The following is a 24,997-nucleotide window of genomic DNA, read 5'->3' on the forward strand; positions in this document are numbered from 1 at the left end:
TTCATGTTTGTCATTAGAGTTTTATTTGTAAGAAAATTATGAACTTCATATTGTGCATCAAATAAAAGAACATTTCACAACTCTGAGTCAACAGAAACAGGAAACAGAAATGTCTCTAATGTAGACGTGTACAGTGTAGTGTAAGCATTAAAAGATCATAAAGGAAACACTAACATTCATGTGAAACTAATTGTAATAAAAAAATGAACAGGTGCTTTATAGATTTAAAAGAAAGAATCTGAAAACAACACTTTTTTGGTCTAAGTGATCAAAGTAGAAAACAGAAGTGATGTTCAAGAACAAACCGTAGCTGCACTAATATTACACATCTCCATTGTTGTGGTGAACAGACATGTTGCTTTTAAAACCACATGCAGTGTGTGACCGTGACTGTTCACTGAGACCATGAACGGCACTTCGCTGAAGCCTTCGCCTTCTTCTTCTTCTTCTAAATTGGAAGCAGAAGGAGCACGAGCTGCTTTGATCTACTGAAAGGAAAAAGCAGAACATCTGAGCTGAAACCAGTCAGCTGAAATCATTAAGACAGGAACAATCATTCAATGCAGTGTCTCAGGTGGCTAAGCCTGTTACAACTGTTGATACAAGCTAAATACGGTTAACACACAGTGTCAGGGAGCTCCAGTGTGGGAACTAGTGGCTTTAGGTTTGTAGTCATTTAACTTTCATCCCTTCATTCATTTAATTCAGGAGGAAGAAATGTGAGGTTGGTGCAGGCTGGTTACATTTGGTCCCATGCTGTCTTTAACTAAATGACTTGGTTCACTTTATGGCTGGGCTGTATGTAGGGTTATATCATGTTATTTGGGCAGGAGTACCTGTCCCCTGTTAGACTTAGAAAGTTTCTCCATAAGTAGAGTTTCTAACTCTTCTAGCACATCTGTGGCTGACAGCTTTTTGGTGGCTCTTTTTACCCCACACTGGTTGTGAGTGTGTAAATAGCCCCACTAGTTCTTTTGGGTTGCAGTTAACTTGGGAGGAAGAGGTAGGTCTGCCATGACTAGATGAATAACAATTATCTGGGATACATAAATTTCATAATGCATGCATGTATCTCTATAAACCTGCCTGAGGGCTGCCATTTTTTACATTCAGTTATTTCTCTGCTGGATCTAAATAATGAATGTGTTACAGTTAAAGTGAAACACTGGTCAGTGTAAATGGCTCATTGGGACACAGAAACCTTTAAATTAAACCCTATCACCTGATATCGAGTGTCAAACAATATCAAAGCTGTAAAAGCTGTTTACAGTCAGAATTTATAAAACTATGATTGTAAATAAATTCAAACAAGTGAGCTTTTCTCTTTGTGCTGAATATCAACACTGTGATTTCTTAGACTGTAAGCTTTACTTTAGCACAACCAGTTGTAGAAGCTGCCACTCCAAATGTCTTTGATAACAAGAAAAAAATACCTTTTCAGTCCACGGCCTGAAGTTCTTCTCCGACATCTTCTGCCATCAGCTTTGTCTGCTGGTTTGAAGACAATAAACCACAAAAAGATGATTTAGTCACTTTGTCTGTGTCATGCAGCTCGAATGTGTCGTGTAACGATGTTGAATAGCCGTCGTTATCCCTCTGCTGTGTCAGCAGGATTGTACTGTACAGCATCTCATTGATATGTGAGGAATGCTAATGTAAACAGACTTACATCATTAAAACATAAAGGGCAGGAGATATTTAGATATTTTTATATTTATATTACATTTTATAGCTGACGGATATTACTAAATAGATAGAATTTACTAAATAGCTGGATGAACATGAAAAATATGTCTATAATAACAAATGACCATGAGAGCCAGTAGAATTAATTCAACTGGACACTCAAAAGACATCCTTAAATGCTCTTTAAGTGGCAGAACAAACGAACAAACAGTTAATTGCTTACTTGAGATGAAATCTGCTCAGCTACTTTGAAAACAGCTTCTAACTGGTTCCTCCTTTAACAGGATGACGGCTCAGGGGTAAGGCCATCATGCAGTCCAGCAACCTTTATGGTTCTGCTTTGATTCACCAGGAACTATTAGGGAAACCTTCCAGCGCCTCCTGTGAAAGACACAGGCATAAACACACAAACATTTATTAACATGTTCCACAGTTTTCCAGTTTGATTTTCTCATCCTGTGGACAACAACATACAGGGATGCAGGTTTATTGTTAACTTTTGTAAGGTTTATTTACTGAACATATCCAGCTGCAGCTCCACTGTGATCCTGAACTGGATAAGCACTTAAGAAAATGTGTCAATAAATGGACAAACATCAGCTTACTATATTTATCCAAACAGACGGGACCAATAATGCTTCACTGAGTCAGAGAATTTAATGTCTCTTCTATGTAAGAATGTCTCGTGCTGATATACAGTGGGGCAAAAAAGTATTTAGTCAGCCACCGATTGTGCAAGTTCCCCCACCTAAAATGATGACAGAGGTCAGTAATTTGCACCAGAGGTACACTTCAACTGTGAGAGACAGAATGTGAAAAAAAAATCCATGAATCCACATGGTAGGATTTGTAAAGAATTTATTCGTAAATCAGGGTGGAAAATAAGTATTTGGTCAATAACAAAAATACAACTCAATACTTTGTAACATAACCTTTGTTGGCAATAACAGAGGTCAAACGTTTACTATAGGTCTTTACCAGGTTTGCACACACAGTAGCTGGTATTTTGGCCCATTCCTCCATGCAGATCTTCTCGAGAGCAGTGATGTTTTGGGGCTGTCGCCGAGCAACACGGACTTTCAACTCCCGCCACAGATTTTCTATGGGGTTGAGGTCTGGAGACTGGCTAGGCCACTCCAGGACTTTCAAATGCTTCTTACGGAGCCACTCCTTTGTTGCCCGGGCGGTGTGTTTTGGATCATTGTCGTGTTGGAAGACCCAGCCTCGTTTCATCTTCAAAGTTCTCAGTGATGGAAGGAGGTTTTGGCTCAAAATCTCACGATACATGGCCCCATTCATTCTGTCCTTAACACGGATCAGTCGTCCTGTCCCCTTGGCAGAAAAACAGCCCCATAGCATGATGTTTCCACCCCCATGCTTCACAGTAGGTATGGTGTTCTTGGGATGCAACTCAGTATTCTTCTTCCTCCAAACACGACGAGTTGAGTTTATACCAAAAAGTTCTACTTTGGTTTCATCTGACCACATGACATTCTCCCAATCCTCTGCTGTATCATCCATGTGCTCTCTGGCAAACTTCAGAAGGGCCTGGACATGCACTGGCTTCAGCAGCGGAACACGTCTGGCACTGCGGGATTTGATTCCCTGCCGTTGTAGTGTGTTACTGATGGTGACCTTTGTTACTTTGGTCCCAGCTCTCTGCAGGTCCTTCACCAGGTCCCCCCATGTGGTTCTGGGATCTTTGCTCACCGTTCTCATCATCATTTTGACCCCACGGGATGAGATCTTGCGTGGAGCCCCAGATCGAGGGAGATTATCAGTGGTCTTGTATGTCTTCCATTTTCTGATGATTGCTCCCACAGTTGATTTTTTCACACCAAGCTGCTTGCCTATTGTAGATTCACTCTTCCCAGTCTGGTGCAGGTCTACAATACTTTTCCTGGTGTCCTTCGAAAGCTCTTTGGTCTTGGCCATGGCGGAGTTTGGAGTCTGACTGTTTGGGGCTGTGGACAGGTGTCTTTTATACAGATGATGAGTTCAAACAGGTGCCATTCATACAGGTAACGAGTGGGGGACAGAAAAGCTTCTTACAGAAGACGTTACAGGTCTGTGAGAGCCAGAGATTTTCCTTGTTTGAGGTGACCAAATACTTATTTTCCACCCTAATTTACGAATAAATTCTTTACAAATCCTACCATGTGGATTCATGGATTTTTTTTTCACATTCTGTCTCTCACAGTTGAAGTGTACCTCTGGTGCAAATTACTGACCTCTGTCATCATTTTAAGTGGGGGAACTTGCACAATCGGTGGCTGACTAAATACTTTTTTGCCCCACTGTATCTGTTATAGGGTTTACGGAATTGTCTGTGCAATAACGCCGAAATTTATGGAAAATACGGAATTTTCCATTTTAGGTTTGACGGAAATGTCTGTCAATGGTACAGAAAAACTCGGGTAAATCTACAGAAATATCCGTTTTAAGGTTTACGGAAGTGCCCGTACAATAACGGAAAAAGTGCTGGTAATTAATTACCAGCACTTTTTCCGTTTTATAACGGAATTTTTTTTAACAGTGTATAAATGCTGTCCGTTTAAATGGTCTTACCTGTAAACACTGCTGTATCCACCGGATTCCAGCCAGAGTGGATTCTGGAGTCTTCCACGCTCCTGTTAGTGATCCTCCATCTGGATGGATGAGAACAACCTTCTGAACAATCTAGCAGGAGATGGCCCATATCTATGGGACTGATTTGTGCTAATAACGCCCATTGTATGTACTGATAACAGCCGAAGCGGGTGAATAAAGTCACCCAAGCTGTGCCATTACCCAGCATACACCACTCCCTCCATAAATGCAATAAATGATACAAAAGTAATAGCCTATAATTAATTTCTCTGCTGTATCTGCTGTTTCTCAGGTAGTTGCTTACATTATATAATTGATTGTTTTCTGTATACGTCACTACAATGTGATTTTGGAAATGTATAAATATACCGACAACAGGCTCTTCCGCGGCAATCTCTTGTCGTCAATAAGCAACGTTTAGGGAGCTCTATAGTATTCAATGAGAGGACCCTGCACGTCAATTCTCGACGGGAGAGGGGTACCCTGCGCGTTGATAAGTGAAGCAGAGGGAGCCTGACCATGCGTCACACGTTTGACGAGTTGGGAGTGAGAACGCGTTGGCTCTTCTGGAAGCTGCAGCGCCAAATCACAACAACAGTCACCTTATTTTAAGGTAGACCCTGCAATAATACATACAGAGAAACACCCCACAATCCCTATGAGCAAGCACTTTGGTAACAGTGGGAAGGAAAAACTCCCTTTTAACAGGAAGAAACTTCTGACAGAACCAGGCTCTGGGAGGGGCGGGGCCATCTGCTGCGACTGCTTGGGGAGACAGAAGGAAGACAGGATAAAAAACATGCTGTGGCAGAGAGCCAGAGATTAATAACAAGTGTGATTCAGTGCAGAGAGGTCTTTGAACACATAGTGAGTGAGAAAGGTGACATAAGAAGAAATACTCAATGCATAGTGTCATTCTCCCGAATCCAAACGGGAAGCAGATTCTATAGAAGAGGGGCCTGAAAACTGAAGGCTCTCCCTCCAATTCTACCTTTAAATACTCTAGGAACAACAAGTAGGCCTGCAGCGCAAGAATGAAGTGCTCAAATGGGGTGATGTGGTACTATAAGGTCATTAAGATAAGATGATTATTTAAGACCTTGTATGTGAGGAGCAGGATTTTGAATTCAATTCTGGATTTAACAGGAAGCCAATGAAGGGAAGCCAAAACAGGATTAATCTGCTCTCCCTTTCTAGTCCCTGTCTTGCTGCAGCATTCTGGATTAACTGAAGGCTTTTCAGGGAGTTTTTAGGACATCCTCATAATAATGAATTACAGTAGTCCAGCCTGGAAGTAATAAATGCATGAACTAGTTTTCAGCTTCACTCTGAGACAGGATATTTCTAATTGTAGACATGTACTGCAAATTGAAGAAAGCAGTCCTACATATTTGTTTAATATGTGCGTTGAAGGACATGTCCTGGTCAAAAATGACTCCAAGGTTCCTCACAGTGTTACTGGAGGCCAAGGTAATGCCATCCAGAGTAAGAATCTGGTTAGATACCACATTTCTAAGATTTTCAGGGTCGAGTACAATAACCTCAGTTTTATCTGGATTAAGAAGCAGAGGATTAGACGTCATCCTGGTCTGTATGTCTTTAGTAAATTCCTGCAGTTTAAATAATTGGTGTGTGTTATCTGGCTTCATGGATAGATAAAGTTGGGTGTCATCTGCATAGCAGTGAAAATGTATGCTATGCCTTCTGATAATAATACAGTACACTGTGATATCAGCAGGACTGAGGTAATATTTACGTATTATGCACAAAGTATAAGTATTTCTCTGCGTCTTTGTGTAATAGTGCTGCAAGTGCAGCTGGTCTGTCAGCTACTGCTGGTGCTGCTCTGGCTGGTGCTGGAGCAGCAGTGGGATGATTGGCGAGTTTCATCAGCTGAAAATCATAAGGAATTCATATATTTGCTTTATGAAAAAACTGAAAGTCTTGTTATTCTCTCAAGATTGTTTTTAATCATTGTGTTGTGTTTTCATTATTTTCATTTTGATACATTTATATTAAAATTATATATTATGGTGCAAAGCTTTAAACCTTGTGAGTATTATTAGTACAGCTAACTGTGTTCAATACACGGTTATAAAGACAAGACATGGTTTTGTGTACAAGTTTTTAAATATGGATGACAGGGTGCAGTCAGAACTGAACATAACTGGCATCTCTTTAGTTTTTCTCTCTTTTGGTTTAAGTTAAAAGGAAGACTGGATATTTTAATGTCAGCTCACAGATTATCATCATCATATTACATGATTACTGGGAGCCCAAGATAATGAAAAAAAAAAAAAAAGCCAAAACTATTGGTGGCTGCTACTGCTACCCCGCAGCATCTAAGTAGATACACCCTTGGTATCAATTTCAAAATCCTACTTCACCTTCTCGAGTTATCACGACACATGGGTGTCTGTCAAAACAATATTACCGGTCAATGACCAGCAGCATATTTAGTTTGAATATTGATATAAATTGAAGTGGGTGAGTTAATGCCTTATATTCTCTAGAAAGGGGAGAGAAAATTGATCCAGTTGAAATTGGGAACTTGGGAACTGTTGGTGTGCTGAACCTGCATATTATGGGAGTTTAAAGAGGAAAAATCTCCTCTGTATTTAGGAAGTAACTGACCAGAAGAAACTGTTCAAGACCTGGAGAGGAAGAGCTTGAGAGTTGAATTCCCAGGATGTGGCATGGAAACACACTCCCTATTAATGCAAGACCTATCAAGGTGGTTGAAAAGCCTTTCTCAGGAAGATGTAAGATTAATATGTTCTTGACTGCTTGTTCTTCTCAGTGACCACCTTTTCCTTTGTTGTTTGTAACCAGGCTAATAACTTTGACTGTGGTGGCTTTGGGCCTTGGATTGCAGGCCAGAAATATGTCTTAAGTGACTAGTCTGTTTCAGAGAAAAATAAACCTTGTGTACTCAATTTTCAGTGAGTGTGGTGGTTTTTTACTGGTCACTATTAGAACTTATTACTTTCTTGTCCTGAGGCTGTTTTGTTGCCCACATTACATTTAACACATTTACCTTCATTTACTGCTTCCTGAACCTCAAACCCTGATTCATCAGACAGGTACAGGTGAGTACAGTTTCTCTGTAACTCACAAGTTGATCTTCCCTCCCAGATGAGACAGTGATGAGTTCTTTCAGGCCTGTAAACAAGAATGAATTGATGGTGAGCAAAAGGTTTCGCATTAAAGACCCTCCTTTAATTGAGGTTTACTCCTGGATATTTCTGGATGTTTGTCTGATAGAACTGAATCTATAAAAAAAGCTGTACACTCAAATTCTAACCAATCAAAATAACTTTCAGCATTTAGACAAATCTAATCCTAGCAAATGGTTTTTGTGGAATATCTGGTTTTTCATTGTGGCACAAGAAACTGATTTTTAAAAAAATCTAGAATATGATATAAAGGATGGAAAGTTTTTCATTGAGATAACTTGTATCAAAATATGAAAGCAGCAAGAATGCATTTCTTGAATATCAGAAACTGAAATCCATCAAACAGGAAAAACTAAATCCCACTCAGCCTATACACCATACACCACACTAAGCTATTATTTATAATTGATAAATCAATTTCCTTCCCAACCGTAAAGTTGAAGCGAGGTCTTTCCTTTTTTTAATTTTTTTTTTATTGAAAAAGGACTTACAATAAAGTGCACTGATATTATTTAGTCAAAAAGAAAATAAAGATTTTTTTCTTAGTCCTTTTGTTCTACATTGAGATAACAAAAAATGAACTCGGTGGCTTGACAGTGTATGGGGGACACAAAGCTAATCCATTTATTTCATATTTTGTAGAATTTATCTTTTCGAATTTTTAAGGAGAATGTCAATTTTTCCATTTTAAATATTTCAAAAACCACATTAAACCAATCCTCAAGTGTTGGTGGAGTTGGATTTAGCCACTTTTTTTGCTGGCCGCTAATAGCGCTTGTAAAAGCTTTGTGTCCCCTCCCCGGACCGAGCCAGCAACCAGGCCCAAGTACAAATTTACAAAATTAATATCAGATTTTATCTTAAAGACCTCACACAGAGGTTTATGAACTCCCGGCCAGTATTTTTTTAATTAGGGCAATCCCAAAAGATATGGTAAGGATGTGCCTCTTCTGATCCACGTCTTCTCCAGCATTCTGCTGTCCCATTTTTATATCTAGTTTGATGATGGGTTTTGAAAAATCTAATAATATTCTTCCAACAGTGGTCTCTCCAAGATAGGGAACTTGTTGAGTACCAATGAAAATTACAAATCCTCTCTTAGTTCTCCTTTGTTATACCCATCCCTGATTCCAGTTCCCATTTGGTCTTAATATTTTGGGTAGTATCCTTCCTTGCCTGTAGAAGCACATTTTGGAGATTGCCTTTCTCAGAGAACCAACATATGCTAATTTAACTATCTTAGAAATTCCTCACTCAACCGAGTTTGGGTTTGAGATATTGCAATGTTTGTTAAAATAATCCCGCATTTGAAGAAACCTGAAAAAAAAATCAACTTGTCTTAGGTCATTTGTTATTTGTAAAGATTGGAAACTCTGTAGTGTCCAGGCACGTGCAGAGGGGGGGGGCTAGAGGGGCTTGAGCACCCGCCCCTTTCCTGATGGGTGCCCAAAGTGCCCTTTTGTTGAGGCAACTTTTTTAAAAAAAGTTTTTTTTTTTTTAATGTGTGTGTGCGTGCGGAGTCCTGTCTGTGCCCCTCAACAATAATATTTAACTTGTAATCACAGTTTTGCTAAATGAAAGGATCTGGCTTGCATCAGTCACATGATCACATTTAACCAATGATCGCCCTTGACAGCAGAACGCGCTGGTTACGAGCCGGGAACGAGCTCACAAAGAGCACGCGCATTTGTTGCGGTCCGGAGCTGTAGGAGAAACACAAGTTAACTCAGAGACACAGACTGATGCGACAAAACCAGTAAGTAGGTGTACAGCGTACACTGTAGTGTATAGCACCCAGGAGTATTAGCTTATTACGTACACGTTGGTAAGCTGTCTTGTTGCAACTGACGAACTGAAACAAATGAGCGTACTGTGTGTGCAACAGCGTGACAAACATTACCTGTCCTTTTATTAACTGCACAGGTAGTGCTGGTCATAGCTGCTGGCTACCTGTGTAAGGCTGTCATGGGTCTGTAGCTCTGTCACCGTTTTAGTGAACATATTTAGTTTTAATGTAAGTTACAGAGCTTTTCCTGCCTTTCTGGAGGGATTATATTTCACTAAAAACGATCTAATATGCATGTCCACATAATTATGCATTATTATAATTATAATATTTTAAAAAACACATGCTGTATTTTAAAGAAAATACATTAAGTGGTAAATGGCCTGTATTTGTATAGCGCTTTACTTAGTCCCTAAGGACCCCAAAGCGCTTTACACTACATTCAGTCATTCACCCATCCATACACAGGTGATGGCAGCTACATTATAGCCACAGCCACCCTGGGGCGCACTGACAGAGGCGAGGCTGCCGGACACTGGCGCCACCGGGCCCTCTGACCACCAGTAGGCAACGGGTGAAGTGTCTTGCCCAAGGACACAACGACCAAGACTGTCCAAGCTGGGGCTCGAACCGGCAACCTTCCGATTACAAGGCAAACTCCCAACTCTTGAGCCACGATCGCCCCAAGAAGCAGATTATATTAGATTTATATTTTAAATAAGACAAAATTTGGCTTTTACAGCAGTGAAATTATTGTATCTCTACAGTTTAAAAATGTAATAAGCTTTGCCCCTGCACAGAGTGGATAGTGAAACAAATGGAATCATCATAATGAAATTACTTCATATTTATTACTTCCCCCTCCTCATTGCTTTATTATTGTAGCTCTAGTAATGATAATAATGTAAGGATTCTGGATCAGCACAGTGATGCCCATAGTATATACAGTATTCCGAAGAAGGTCTAAAATGTCACTGTGCGTGCATGTGTGTGTTTTATGTATATGGATTTTTCAAAATTATTACTCATGATATAACATTGTCCAGACATGCCTGATAAGGACATGAGGAGGAAACAGTAGGAGCTGTGTGAGGCTACTAAAGGCAGTGCTATAACATTTTTCTGTCATCATTTTATTATAGATTAAGTGCAAGAGTTGTTAGGTGTGGATAATTAGATTATAGTTTATTGCAATAACAAGTTGTGCCTTGTTCTCAGATAGACAGCAAGTGGAGAGTGATATATGAAATGATGGGATGGAAGGAAGAAGAGAAGCAAAGAGTGATTCACAGGCAGAGCCTAAATTATTTCTCACAGTTTTTTGTTGCCTTATGGTTCCAAGTACTGTCACCAATCTTTGCATTTTGTTATTATCTCATAACACTTGTTTAATCAGCTACCATCTCTCCTATGGACTTTTTACTGTCTACAGTCTCAGATCAACACAGCCCTGCCCTCCAGCACCATCCACAGCAACCCCTCAACAGCAACATTGTACCCATCAGGTAAAACATCGGCTACGTTTGCTTTGCCTTGTTGCCCATATTAGATTCTTGATGAATGTGTGTTGTTGTTATTCAGCCTGGTTCAATGTGCCCCTTTTTAACTTTGAGCACCTGCCCCTTTAAACCTCTCTGCACGGCCCTGCTGAGATCCAACCTCACAATCACTTTTTCTATGACGACTAAAGGAAGTTTATTTACATCACAGACCCAGTGACGCCCATTCAGTTTCATTTTCCAAGAAACAACAGCTGATCCTCACTCTTCTGTTTAAGACACCGTTCAGTTTTAAGCTCCTCATCCTGAGTGGAATAATGATTCTGTGTGAGTACAGCTACCTTTTTCAAATCATCTCTACATAATATAAGCTCATGATTCTACCGTCACAGAAAATGTCTAAATATTTCCAGTTGAGCTGTGGTAAGTTTTGTTTTCTTTCTTGTGTTTCAGTGACAGTGGTAGCGATCGCAGTCGGGGCAGGTAAAAATATATAATATACAAGGGCGTAGATTTGGCATGGACGGAAGGGACACGTCCCCACCAATATCCAACGATTATTGAATTGTCCCCACCAATAATTTGATCTCTTCGAGTAAAGAAAAACAAACCCGATAGAAAGAAAGAAAACGATCATTCAACGTCTCATTCACCCAGCGGTGCAGAAAGAGTTAAATTACGCAGTGTTGCCAACTCCTCAGTAAGGAAACTCGCCATTGGTTGTCCTAAAAGTCGCTAGAAGTCGCCAAATGACGCCATCGCCCAATTTGCATAATTGGTCATGCTAATGTAAATGTAACCTATGCTGTTGGAGAGAGAAACAACATCGTGGAAGAGACATAAAGTGAGTAAAAAAGGTCCTAAATGCAGTTAGAATTTATTTAGAACTACAAATTAAATTTCTTTTAGCAATTATTGTTTTTTAATGTCATAATTCCAACCCTGCTCCTTTATCCGGGCCTTGACCAGCAAAAGTGCCCCGAAATTAGCACTCTGGTGGAGTTACTTTATGTGTGTGTGTGTGTGTGTGTGTGTTTGTTTATAAGTAGTTTTAAACCTTTTGATCCACAAAACAGCATAACAGTAAAGGAAGAACTGACTGCGTTACAGTCAGTGCGGGAGCAGCGGCTTCGCTCATGCGCGATTCATTTGCCGTTTGGACGCACAGGTGTGAACATCTCCTACCCTGATAGCAGCTGGGGGAGGACTATCCTCCGCCTGTGAGCGCTTTGGCACGGGTGAGGTGCCCAAGGCTGCACGGATGCTTGTTGAGAGTAAGAGCGATACGCGTTTTCACGTCAAAAAGTCGTCATAAATAAGTCTCCAATAACACCAGAAAAAGTCACCAGATTTGTCGCTAATCGCTTTTTAGAAAAAAAAAAGTCGCTAAGAGGGTCTGAAAACTCGCTAAATATAGCGACAAAGTCGCTAAGTTGGCAACACAGAAATTACGTTCTCTACCTCATGTGACAAATATGGCCAATGTGATTGGCTGTGCCTGTCAGGGAACTCTGTTGTTTAGTTTTAGCAGCAGTAAGCTTGCGCTGGGAGGACCTGCAAGGAGGAGAGGAGGGCGGTGTTCCAGATCTACTGGCGTTTAGATCAAGTGGCGTTGGTCGAACAGATGTGTGGCAGTCTTGCGTTTCAGTAGCTCCTACCGACAAACCAGCAAAAAAACGCCAAATGTGTCATCTGTGACACTTGTGAGGTTATCTCAAATACACTCCGTCAGTCTTGATGCTGTTGAACAACAAAATGTTTAAAAATGTGGCGAGTTTACCTGGTGATATCCTCATGCGCGACGCGATCGCGAAAACAGCAAACAAGTAACACCACGCCGTTGTTGTTCACGGGACAGCAAGAGTAAACGATCGGGAGACTCTTGTCGTCGTTATCGTTCCCCTCGCACGGTTTATTTCTCCGAATTCAGCGTTTTTGCTTCACAACTACAGCGTGCAGTTTACTTTGTGCACTAACATGGAGTCGAGTCAACCAGCGCCACCTCTGGCCAAGTGCCACAGCCTACAGCCAGATCAACCTGTGACACATCTGCACCACGTTTGAATTCGTGTCATGCACATTTGTACCTTTCAATTGTGTCTGTTTGTGCGTCATGCAAATAAACCTTTGGAAAGAATGAAATGATATCATATATTCCTTATTGGCCTACATTTGTACAAAATTCCAAATTATATACACAAAGTCATAGAAATCACCACTCCAATTGGTCATCATGATTTTAATATTCTCTTTTTCCATAACAATGAAATACACCTTGGACAAATATGACACATCAATATTTCATTAGTGTTGTCACATCACATCCTGTAAGCATCGTCTGTCTGTGTCTTTTCCCTGAAAATGAATATTTCCAGCCAATATAGGCAATTCATCAACATGGCTGGAGTTATATACAGTCTGTATAAGTGTGGTTAATCTAATGAAGATTTGTAAGGAGACGGCAGTTACTGTGAATTCACAGCAGTTACACAGTGATTAGTAATAAACAGCCAGTGAGAGTGAGTGGATATGACTGTTCCCACCACTAACACATGACCATAGCCCACTACTAGATTAACTTGTGACACATCTGCACCTGCTGCTATGATCACATTGAGTAGAGGCTGAGTGGCTGCACTTACCCCTGGTAGTACATCCAAATCTACCCACAAACATGTTGAAAGATGCAATGCCAGCAATGTGGATTGTCAACACTAAAAACAATCGGTAAGCAAAGACAACAGGGATCAATTTTTTCTGTTTATTTAGCACCCACAACATTTGTAGTCGCCTTCTGCACAGGGGAAGTCCACACACACCGTGTGGTACCACTTTCCACAGAAGGTGCAATCTGCAAGATTGAATGAGATTGTCAGAGTCATTGTCTGACTGTTTATTACTAATCACCTGCTGTACATTCACAGTAACTGCCATCTCCTTATAAATGTTTATTAGATTGACCACACTTATGCAGACTGTATATCACAACCAACTCTAACATGTTTGTTTGCAGAGGGAAGACACAGACAGACTACGCTAACGACATGTGATGTTACAACACTGGTGAAATATTAGTGTGTTCACGACATTTTTCATATGGGCAAAAGTATTGATATCAGGATGGTGATTCTTATGTGTATGTCATTTGGCATTTTGTACAAATGTAGGCTGATAATAAATACATGATATCATTTCATTCATTTCAAAGGTTTATTTGCATGACGCACAAACAGACACAATTGAAAGGTACAAATGTGCATGACACGAATTCAAACGTGGTGCAGATGTGTCACAGGTTGATCTGGCTGTAGGCTGTGGCACTTGGCCAGAGGTGGCGCTGGTTGACTCGACTCCATGTTAGTGCACAAAGTAAACTGCACGCTGTAGTTGTGAAGCAAAAACGCTGAATTCGGAGAAATAAACCGTGCGAGGGGAACGATAACGACGACAAGAGTCTCCCGATCGTTTACTCTTGCTGTCCTGTGAACAACAACGGCGTGGTGTTACTTGTTTGCTGTTTTCGCGATCGCGTCGCGCATGAGGATATCACCATGTAAACTCGCCACATTTTTAAACATTTTGTTGTTCAACAGCATCAAGACTGACGGAGTGTGTTTGAGATAACCTCACAAGTGTCACAGATGACACATTTGGCGTTTTTTTGCTGGTTTGTCGGTAGGAGCTACTGAAACGCAAGACTGCCACACATCTGTTCGACCAACGCCAGTTGATCTAAACGCCAGTAGATCTGGAACAGCGGCAGCAAAAAGGAAGAACCTCGATATACGAAAGTATTTTTCAAAGAAACCTGTAAGTCACTTAAAGTCAAGTTCACTCATAAAATGTGTCCGTCATAATAACGTTACAGGCTATGCTAGGCTTTGGCCCACATCAGTCTAAAATTGTATGTAACCACGAATAACGTGTTTTGGAAACTAACTGCACAACAGGCAGCACTATTAGTTCTTTCAGTCTCAGAGCAGCATTTCTAATTTTGATTGACACTGTCAGAGAAAACGGCAGCCTCGAGCAGCCAGGATATTAGTTTACAGAGGCAGTTAAACGTATATGTCTAACGTTAAAATGTTGGTGACACAATAATTTCATCCTAATGGCACTGACATATTCATAGGGTTAATTTTTGAGACAAAATATCATGAGGTAGTCATGATTTTGCAAATATTCCACCTTGTAGTGCAGTTTGCACAAATTGTTGTAAAAACGCACTCAGCCTACAAACATTACTGATGAGTCAAGATCTGCACAAATTGACAGAAACACTGAAGCAGCTCCACATTTTATTCTTATTGTCATGTTTGTCCTATTTGTCAGGTGACAGAAGAAAAAACACAAAGCTCAGAGAGCAATGGTGATGCAAGATCACAGGTGGAATTGGATGATGACCTGGTGGTTCATGACTGTATTTGAAGCACATGTGTGACTGCATGTATTTGGAATGTCTCACTGTTGTTTATCAGGTGACAGAGGCAGCTCTGCCATGTTGTAGCTCGGACAGAAGTGAAGAGGCGAGGTCACAGGTGACTGACTGATGATTTGGTGCTATAGATTAACTAGTATTGTCATGACAGTTGTTAGGCTGCTGATGTAAATTCATTCATTAGTGTATATTTGACAAAGAATCTGAATTGACATGTCTCATTTTTTATATGGCATGAATCCATGTGTTATTTTTATCAGGTGGTAATATGTCCTAGTACAGTCAGAGGGGAAGAGCCAGGGCCAAAGGTGAGGCACATCAAGCACATAATAACAATTTTAATCTGAGGATAAAACACATGTACAGTGGCTATAAAAAAATCTACACACCCATGTTCAAATGCCAGGTTTTTGTCATGTAAAAAAATGACAGCAAGTCAAATAGTTCCAAAACTTCTTTCACCTTTATGTGACAATGCACCTGAAAAACAAACAAACCTTTAAAGGGGGGAACAATAAAATAAAAAAGTTAAAATAACCTGGTTGCACAAATATGCACACCCTTAAACTAATACTTGTTTGCGGCACCTTTGCCTTTTATCACACTAATCAGTCTTTTTGGGTAGCAACCTATCAGCATGGCACATCTTGATGTGGCAATATTTGCTCACTCTTCTTTGCAAATAAACCTCCAAATCGGACAGATTGTGAGGACATCTCCTGTGCACAGCCCTCTTCAGATCACCCGACAGATGTCGGATGGGATTCAGGGCTGGACTCTTTCTGGTCTCTTCCAAAACCTCAGTTTTATTCTGGTGAAGCCATTCTGTTGTTGTTCTGGATGTGTGCTTTGGGTAATTTCTGTGCTGAAAGATCAAGTTCCTCCTTATAGGCCACATTAAAGGTGGCGAAAGTTGTGAAATTATTTGACTTGCTGTCATTTTTTTAAATGACAAAAAAATGGCATTTGAACATGTGTGTGTCGACTTTTTATATCCACTGTAATCTATCTACAATAAGTGGTTCTCTGTTCTCATGAAGTTACATAAGCTATGTATTGTCATATGACCAGTGTTACAGTATAGCTAATTGTATGATGTGGTCTATTTCTAAGGAAACCAGTACACCTGTAGCAAGCAACAGGGAGAGCAACAGGGAGAGTGGCAGTGAAGGTCACAACAATGAAGAACAGAGTACAAGTGAAGATATTTTGGACAATAAGCCAAACCAGCCAAACCCTAAATGCATCCCAGTTCAAACATTGTCCAGTAGGGTCCTCCGTTTTCAAGAGAGGTGGTACAAAGAGTATCCATGGCTTCATTATAGCCATGCAGTGAAGGGAATTCTTTGTTTTTACTGTGTGAAAATATATACTGTTCAGAAAAGTATTATGTCAAAAAAGGCAGACCCTGCATTCTCATCAAAGGGGTTTACTAACTGGAAGAATGCTGTTGAAAGATTTGAAAGGCATCAAAATTCTCAATCCCAACACCATGCAGTCACAGCTAGCGCTCAAGAAGCAGCTCCAATAAATTCACAACTATCAACTGCCTGTTCAAAACAACAGCAAAATGCCAGACACTGCTTACAAAGCATTGTGGGTGCAATGCAGTTTCTTATCAGACAGGGTTTGGCACTGCGAGGACATGGCAAGGAAGATGGTAACCTCTTTCAACACTTAAAATATAACGCCAAAGATGATGTCTGTCTTTCTGACTGGCTGATCTGTTGTCATGACTATACCGCTCCACCAGTGCAAAATGAGATTTTGCAGTTGTTTGGAAACTGCATTGTCAGAAATATTGCACAAACTATCCAGTCTCTAACTGTCTTGCAGTTCTCTATCATCATAGATGGTACTCAAGATATCACAGGAAGAGAGCAAGAGTCCATATGTTTTAGATATGTGGATGAGGACCTGGTTCCACATGAGGTTTTTGTAGGCTTATATGAGGTTTCAGGAACTACTGGAGTAGAGATAGCTAGAACAGCTGTGGATGTGCTTTTGAGGCTGAATTTGCCGATGTCATGTTTAAGAGGTCAGACCTATGATGGTGCTGTGAACATGTCAGGAGCTTATTCAGGTGCTCAGGCAGAAGTGAAGAAACAACAGCCACTGGCATTGTACGTGCATTGTGGGCCTCACTGCCTGAACTTAATTACACAGGCTGCATGTCAGGCTAGTTCTGTACTACGTGATGCTTTAGAGTGGGTACATGATCTGGGGTCATTATGCAAACAGTCTGGAAGATTCAAAGCTATGTTTTCAGCAGTTGCAGCAGATTCAGAGGGACCATCAGTATCACTCAGAACTCTCTGCCCAACCAGGTGGACTGTAAGGGGAACTGCTATTAAAGCAGTGCTGTCTCAGTATGACAGTATTTTGACTAGTTTACAGGAGATGGCAGCAGCTGGATCTAGCACAAGTGCTAGGGCAAATGGAATGCATGAGAGGTTTGAAAAGGGCAGAACAGTGCTTGGACTTCTTATGGCATTGGAAGTTACTGAGGAGCTAGAATGTCTGAACAAGTCCCTGCAAAAACTGACTGCAACCATTGCAGGAATGAGATGCTCAATAGTGTGTCACATCCACTCAACAGTTGAAAAGAAATGAAGAAAGATTCCATCAGATGTTTGACAAAGCAGCGAAAATGGTGAACTCCCTTGGTGTTGAGCCCATTCAGATTCCTCACCAGAGACGGCCACCAAAACGATATGCTGGCGGGGCTAGCCAGCACACTCCCAAGTCACCTGAAGAGCATTACAGAGCAGAGTTTTACAAAGTGCTGGACAGTGTTGATGTTCAGTTTCAGGAGAGGTTCAACTAGCCAGATCTAGGTGTCTTGCAGAAACTGGAGGAAATTCTGCTCACTGGAGAGGTGGATGGCATTATTGATCGTTACCCAGAAATTAACAGACAGTCTAAAGGTTCAGCTAGCCATGTTCAGATCCAAAAATACCTTTACATCTAGTACAGAAGTGTCTACTATCATTAGGGGAATGCCGGTGGAGGTGAGGGGTCTGTTTGATCAAGTTGAAAGCCTTGTCAGGCTGCTTTTAGTCATCCCAGTATCCTCGGCTGAGGCTGAAAGAAGCTTCAGTGCCCTCAGAAGACTAAAAACATGGCTAAGGTCAACAATGACTCAAATGAGATTAAACAATGCTGCTGTATGTCATGTCCACCAGGAGATACTGGACAGTATAGATGTACAACAAATATGCCAGCAGTTTATCTCAGTTAACGAGAGGAGAATGCATGTGTTTGGCTCCTTCACATAGTGGACGTTGAGTTGTTGTGTGGGGCACCAGTAGTCCATGTCTGGGTTTGGTGGTTGAATTATCCGTCCCCACCAATGCCACAACCAAATCTACGCCCTTGATAATATATAAATATTTATGTATTTTTATATCTAACACTCATAGGTGAAGTCACATATATCATACATGTATTCACATTGAAGCATCCTGGTCAGTAACCAGCTTCCTGTTGTCAGGTGTAGCAGTGGTCTCTGCTCCTATTGTCCTGGCGGCTGTAGGTTTCACCTCAACTGGAATAGCAGCAAGCTCCTACGCTGCAATCTGGATGTCTGCAACTGCTATAGCCAATGGAGGAGGAGTGGCAGCAGGAAGTCTGTTTTCTCTTTTACAGTCAGCAGGTAAAAAAAAAAAAGTTTCCCATTACTCAAAAATCTTTATTATTGTAAACCTTAAAGAGCCACCAAACAATAACATGTGACCGTGCTGCAGTGAGGGTAATACGAAAGAGTTTTAGGACCATTTATTTAAGAAAAATCTTATCGATCATTTTGAAAATATAGTCGAAATGTGGAGATTACAAGTGTCTGAAGAAAAACTGCCACGGTTGCTACTGTATATCATCTGAGTTTGTGAAATTGTGCTTCAGAATCTGTTTTTAGTAAGAATGAAAGAAATGATTTTTCTTTAAGCTCATAAACACAGTGTGGTGATAAGTGTTAGGTTGTACAAAAAGCTGCGGCTGGTAATGGACAGATGCGAGGTTATCGATGGTTACATCCTCATGCAATAAAGAGGATGAATGCGGTATCACAAGACGGCTGATCAATTTGTTTCACTAACTCATCTAAATAAGGAATTTTCTTTAGCGGATATAGCGCATGTGGCAGTTTGTGTTCAAACAGTAATGTCCATATCAACAACATTTCTGTTGTGGCTCTAATACTCCGTCGTAGGATAAAGCCTCCCCCTCTTCTCTGCAGCTCAGTTACTTCATCTAACTGCTCGATCAGCTGTCTGGTGTTCTGAAGCCTGTTTTCTCTCTGCAGGTATGGCAGGTCTGTCTTTGCTCGCCAACGCAGTCCTGGGTATTGTTGGAGGAATTGTTGGAGGAATTGTTGCGTTTTTGGCTAATTTCATTTGAGACCAAGAGAAATAAATAAATAAATAAATAAATAAATAAATAAATATATATATATATATATATATATATATATATATATATATATATATATATATATATATATATATCAATCAACGTTATGCTTGAGTAAAGCTTGGTTAAAATCTCAGTGCTGGTAATACTGTGGTGTTTTATTACAAAACACATGGACACGCTCAAATTGTGCAACTGTGAAAAAAGCCCTTAAAAATAATGAAAAGCATTTTAAAGTTGTGTTCTGGTTATTTTTATTATTGTGTTTATATTTTATTATTATATTTATCTATCTGTTATCAGAAAAAACTAAGACATGGATCATTATTATTATCTGAGTCCCAAAGCTGACATACTTGCTTTCTATAACTGGCAGAAATGAAGCGATCACCAAAGCTTGAAGTGAAGTCGGACACACTGAGTGTCGCACATGATACAAATTCTACTTGTAAGCATAAATTATTTGGAATTTATTTTCTCACTGCATTATTATCTACTGATAACAAAGAGATATCTTTCCTTCTGGTTATTATCAAATCCGGTTCTTTTATATTCTTTTACTGACCGAGAAAAAACCCAACTCAGTGTGGTCAAAGCTCAAACATAATCTTTATTCTACATTTCCGGTGTTGTGCCAAAAAGGGATTTCCAATGTTTGCGTGTTTTTTTTTGTTGTTTTTTTTATGTATAATATCATTACGCATGTTGCTAAATCGACTTTGGTGAACAAGTATTAGAAAGTGGTTATATATAAAATTTAAAAATTACCTGTTTCTCAAGTATCTTTGTGATTGTGCTATTGAGTTCCTGTTTCTCTTTATTCTTTATTGTGTGGATGCGTTAGGCATCCACACAATAAAGCATCTCACGGATGCTCAGTGAGATGAGCATCCGTTCTCGGACTGGGAGGCCCGGGTTCAAATCCCGCTTATGGTAACATTTCTTTCAGTTAACAGTAAAACTTTTTTAACTCTTTTCAACACAAATTTAAGCTTTTTCACCCCTTTTCAGCACAACTTTCAGTTTTTTCACCACTTTTCAGCACAAATACCAGCTTTTCAGCTGTTTTCAGCAAAAACCTCTTTTCAGCAGAATTTTGCTCATTGAACTCTTTTCAGCACAAATTCTGCTGATTGAACTCTTTTCAGGAAAATTTTCAGTTTTTTCTGCTGTTTTCAGAAAAAACCTCTTCTCAGCAAAATTCTGCTGATTGAACTCTTTTCAGAAGAAATTCTGCTGATTGAACTCTTTTCAGCAAAATATTCAGAGTTTTCACCTCTTTTCTGCCCAAATTCTGCTTATTCACCTCTTCTGAAACATTTTAAGCCTTTTCACCTCTTATCAGCACAATTCTCAGCAGCTTCTGCTCATTTCAGCACAATTGTCAGTCTCTCCACCTCTTCTTTGTGAGAAAGAGTTTGGTGCAGAGAGATGAGTACCTGCCTTGAGTACCAGAAGGGCCAGGTTCGAATCCCGCTCAGGGCAACATTTTTGGGGGTTTTTTTTCAACTTTTTCAGCTTTTTTCAGCAGACATCTTCAGCGTTAAGGCATCCACACAGCATTTTCGCAGGAAATGCAAATTTTTCTAGTTGCACTTACATTATAGTCAATCAGCTCACTTTTGTCCACTTAAAATATATTTACAGAACTATTTTCGCATTTTTTGCAATTTCAGCTGTCCTCTTGGCCAGATTACTCTTAAAAGACACATTTTTAAAGTCAACAATTTTTTTTTTTAACTGCATACATAAAGGATACATAAAACTCACTGCCAAAAACTGATTGCGGCTTCTACCTTGTTACAGGAATGTTGTTTGTTGCTCAAGATGACGTGATATCATTCATGAGGGATAGATTTGCCATATGTTTCACATATTATACACCAACAAGTTATTTATAGCAGTTTAAATACAAGCAATCAGTTTTTGGCAAATATCGGAAATCACTTTTTGGCAGACAATCACTTTTTGGCACAACACCGGAAAAAGAGAGCTGCAGACGCTAGCTTCTTTTGGGTCCCCCTTTCATGCCCAGATCCGTTTGTCTGGTGCTTCCTGGATTCTCGCCAACCCTTCGTGGTTTTGCGGTGGTTCTGGAATCTGCTCCTTCTTCTGTAAAGGACAGAAAAGGAAAGCACCTCTCTGCGACGCCTCAATAATCTAATATGTTCATCCATTGTTCTTTTAGTTATTCAAAGTTGGTTCCGAATATCATGTTCGGGACTCTCTGATCTATAGGATTAGTCTAATTATTACTTATGTGTGTAAGCGTGTTTGCATTTACCCCTCTGCAGTCGTTACAACTCAAAGTGGCGTTTTTCTATACTGGCCTCCATAGCTGGACCCGGCGGGCCGATGGTGATTTTTCGTTTTTATGGGCCGATGGGGTTTTTTTTTCTTCGTTTTTTTCCGTAACGGTATAAACACTGAAAGGTGGTGGATTGGCCAGATGCTGGGAGATGTGTAAAAATAACTCAATTGTTTGGTGGTGGCTATTGCGGAGCTTCCACAGATTCAGTAACATTAGCAAGTGGTGGAGGATGACGGAAAGGCAGGAGGAGCAACTGAACTTCAGGTAAGAAGTTATGACTGCAGTCTATCTGGGTCAGATATAAACCAAGTTTAGGTGGAGTTTATTTTCGTTGTGCTGACTTTTTACAGTCAGTTACAATCACTTGTACTGCGTAGCTAGCATGACGGAGTTTCTATACTGCTGGGCGGGTGCTATGATTTTATTCATGTTGAACTTGTTTTATCTTATTTATAAGGTTAGTTATTAGAGTTTCCAACCGTCCCGCAAAAAACGGAATGGTCTCGTATACAGAGAAAATATTGCGCGTTTGGTATTGAGGTGAAAAGGAACAGTTTGTCATGGACACAAAGCTGGAGTTATTCTGTGTCTTTGATGCACAGCTGCCTCTTCTTCTCTCAGTCTCTCGCCCTCCCTCTCCTGTTTCTACTTCAATCATGAAACTGATCAGTGATCAGCTGATCGGCTTTTCTCTCTTGTTTGTTTATCGCTCTGAATCTTACAACAAACGTTTTTATCTGATGTAAAATGTATAGAAATCCATTATTGTACATAGTATTTTTTTTAGGGTCCCATCATAATTTCTTCAGAAGTAGCTAAGTACTGTTTATGATGCCAGCATTTTCCCACATTTTCTAGATACTGTACCAGTACTGTGTGTAAAATGCCATCAAAAAGTCAATTAAGTTTTTATTTCTCATCTGTCTTTCTATCTCCTTTCACTTTTTAAAGGCTGCAATGTTAGAAAAAATATTTTTGCCCTGCCATGGTGTTTGACATGTGGCAAATAAAATGGTTTATGAAAATATATCTAAATCTGTCATCAGTAATCAGTAATGATCATGTCTCACCTCTAGTCTTCTCTGTCTTACTTTCAGGTTTTCACCATGTGTTGTAGATAGTTCAGGAGGTTAACTCGACCAAGCAGTCTACTTTCAGGTACTGTTTAGAATACCAGAATAGGGAGGATGGTGTAGGTTTAAGTTTATTAGATTGATACATATATACCAACAAGACAGTGTACATCACTGTGACAACAGCGCTTGTTTTCATTCAAAGGCTTTATGGTTTTTCCTATAATACCTGGTCGGGCTGGTCTCTAGTCAAAATGGGCTGATTTTTTTGTCCCAGTCCAGCCCTGCTGGCCTCTATAAAACAATATAAATAGAAAATAACCACTAAGAATATATATTTATTCCATAACATTATAAATAGATGGTCTAGCAAAAACTGATATCCGACATTTAAACAGTTGTGAATGACGTACTGGGATTTAATCTGATGCAAATCTCTCATGAATGAAATCAAAGCTGTATTGTATTTTATTTTATAAAGAACATTTTTTCCAGAAGCTATGGCCACAAACATACTGGTTTCTTTATTTTAAACATGTGACCCCTTCGTAAATCCTATTAACACCGCCCCATTTACCATTATAAGCAAAGATATGAAAGACAAAAATACAGAGACACCGCTCTACAGTTTGTGTTGCTCTCTGTCGCCTTCTGTTGTTCAACTCAGAACATAAGGTTTCGTTGCTGAGGAAAGAAAACCTTGCTTGCTATTAAAATCTGCCCTTTTCAGAGCAGACGCAGAGCAGACAAACACATGGACCCCGGTGAGTCATGTCGTGGCTTCCTGCAGTAGGTGCTGTAGTCACTGATCCTGCTCTTCCAACACGTTCTCACTCCCAACTCGTCAAACGTGTGACGCATGGTCAGGCTCCCTCTGCTTCACTTATCGACGCGCAGGGTGCCCCCCTCGCGTCGAGAATTGACGTGCAGGGTCCTCTCATTGAATACTATAGAGCTCCCTAAACTGACGACAAGAGATTGCTGCGGAAGAGCCTGTTGTCCGTATATTTATACATTTCCAAAATCACATTGTAGTGACGTATACAGAAAACAATCAATTATATAATGTAAGCAACTACCTGAGAAACAGCAGATACAGCAGAGAAATTAATTATAGGCTATTACTTTTGTATCGTTTATTGCATTTATGGAGGGAGTGGTGTATGCTGGGTAATGGCACAGCTTGGGTGACTTTATTCACCCGCTTCAGCTGTTATCAGTACATACAATGGGCGTTATTAGCACAAATCAGTCCCATAGATATGGGCCATCTCCTGCTAGATTGTTCAGAAGGTTGTTATCATCCATCCAGATGGAGGATCACTAACAGGAGCGTGGAAGACTCCAGAATCCACTCTGGCTGGAATCCGGTGAATACAGCAGTGTTTACAGGTAAGACCATTTAAACGGACAGCATTTATAGAATGACTATTAAAAGTCAGCGAGTGTCAGTAATGTTAACGTGGTTATGTTAGTAATACACCGAGTGCTAATATAACAGCTTTAAGATGCATTTGTAGATATTATTACGTGTTTTACCGTCTTTATGGTGCTAGCTTAAAGTTACAGTGTAAACGTTAGCTTATATTGGAGGAAAGCTGTTACTGTTTAAACGATGTTAGCACAGAAATATTAGCTTCTGTCATGACTGATGAAGTTACTAGTTAATAAAGTTTCCAGTAAAGTGTTTAATCGCAGCCACAGACTGACAGCAAATATCTCGATTAGCTTCAGTGCATCTGTAATAAATATGTGCAAGTTTCAGTGCTTCGTTTAAACTGTATGATACTTATACTGACCCAGGGTCAGTGTAAAATACAATCCCAGCTGTGTGAACAAAGCCTGGCTCCTTTAATCCTGCATGACAAACCTCAGGATGCAGGCTATTATTACTCTTTCCTGCTGGCACACCTGAGAGTCAGCTAGAAACTTATAGTGACGTGGACATCATGCAAAGACTGCCAGACTCTGTAATACTGCAAATGATCAGTGACTCAGGTTAACACTAAACTTTAAACAGTACCTCTGT

The 24,997-nt window shown here is 40.1% G+C and overlaps 1 protein-coding gene and 2 long non-coding RNA genes across 11 annotated transcripts in view; 2 read left to right on the forward strand and 1 right to left on the reverse strand.

The window, feature by feature from the left end:
* On the reverse strand, window positions 1–12,783 carry LOC143413909 (uncharacterized). 2 transcript variants are annotated; one of them, XR_013094474.1, is made up of 6 exons: window positions 12,517–12,783; window positions 7,313–7,437; window positions 4,255–4,334; window positions 1,910–2,067; window positions 1,434–1,491; window positions 1–488 (listed from the first exon to the last, which is right to left on the reverse strand). It is a non-coding gene; the product is annotated as an uncharacterized LOC143413909 (long non-coding RNA). The 2 variants fall into 2 exon arrangements; XR_013094475.1 differs by having other exon boundaries at window positions 7,391–7,437; window positions 12,517–12,782.
* LOC143413907 (interferon alpha-inducible protein 27-like protein 2A) overlaps window positions 9,099–24,997 on the forward strand; it is a 27,615-nt gene continuing 11,716 nt past the window's right edge. For 3 of the 8 annotated variants that reach the window (XR_013094466.1, XR_013094467.1, XR_013094465.1), the window contains exons 1-6: window positions 9,099–9,207; window positions 10,670–10,742; window positions 10,948–11,063; window positions 11,190–11,219; window positions 18,668–18,829; window positions 19,478–24,360. Coding sequence is in view for 4 of the 8 variants with exons in the window: in XM_076877320.1 (XP_076733435.1) it covers window positions 11,054–11,063; window positions 11,190–11,219; window positions 18,647–18,829; window positions 19,478–19,572 (318 nt within the window). In the remaining 4 variants the exon portion in view is untranslated. Of the gene's footprint in view, window positions 9,208–10,669; window positions 10,743–10,947; window positions 11,064–11,189; window positions 11,220–13,943; window positions 14,547–18,646; window positions 18,830–19,477; window positions 24,361–24,997 lie in introns of those variants that run through there. The other 5 variants (XM_076877320.1, XM_076877319.1, XM_076877318.1 and 2 more) reach the window with 5 other exon arrangements.
* LOC143413910 (uncharacterized) lies at window positions 11,422–18,639 on the forward strand. The gene is made up of 4 exons (XR_013094476.1): window positions 11,422–11,580; window positions 15,215–15,274; window positions 15,435–15,482; window positions 16,288–18,639. It is a non-coding gene; the product is annotated as an uncharacterized LOC143413910 (long non-coding RNA).

Source organism: Maylandia zebra, linkage group LG19 (genome assembly GCF_041146795.1).
Source record: "Maylandia zebra isolate NMK-2024a linkage group LG19, Mzebra_GT3a, whole genome shotgun sequence".
Taxonomy (NCBI): domain Eukaryota; kingdom Metazoa; phylum Chordata; class Actinopteri; order Cichliformes; family Cichlidae; genus Maylandia; species Maylandia zebra.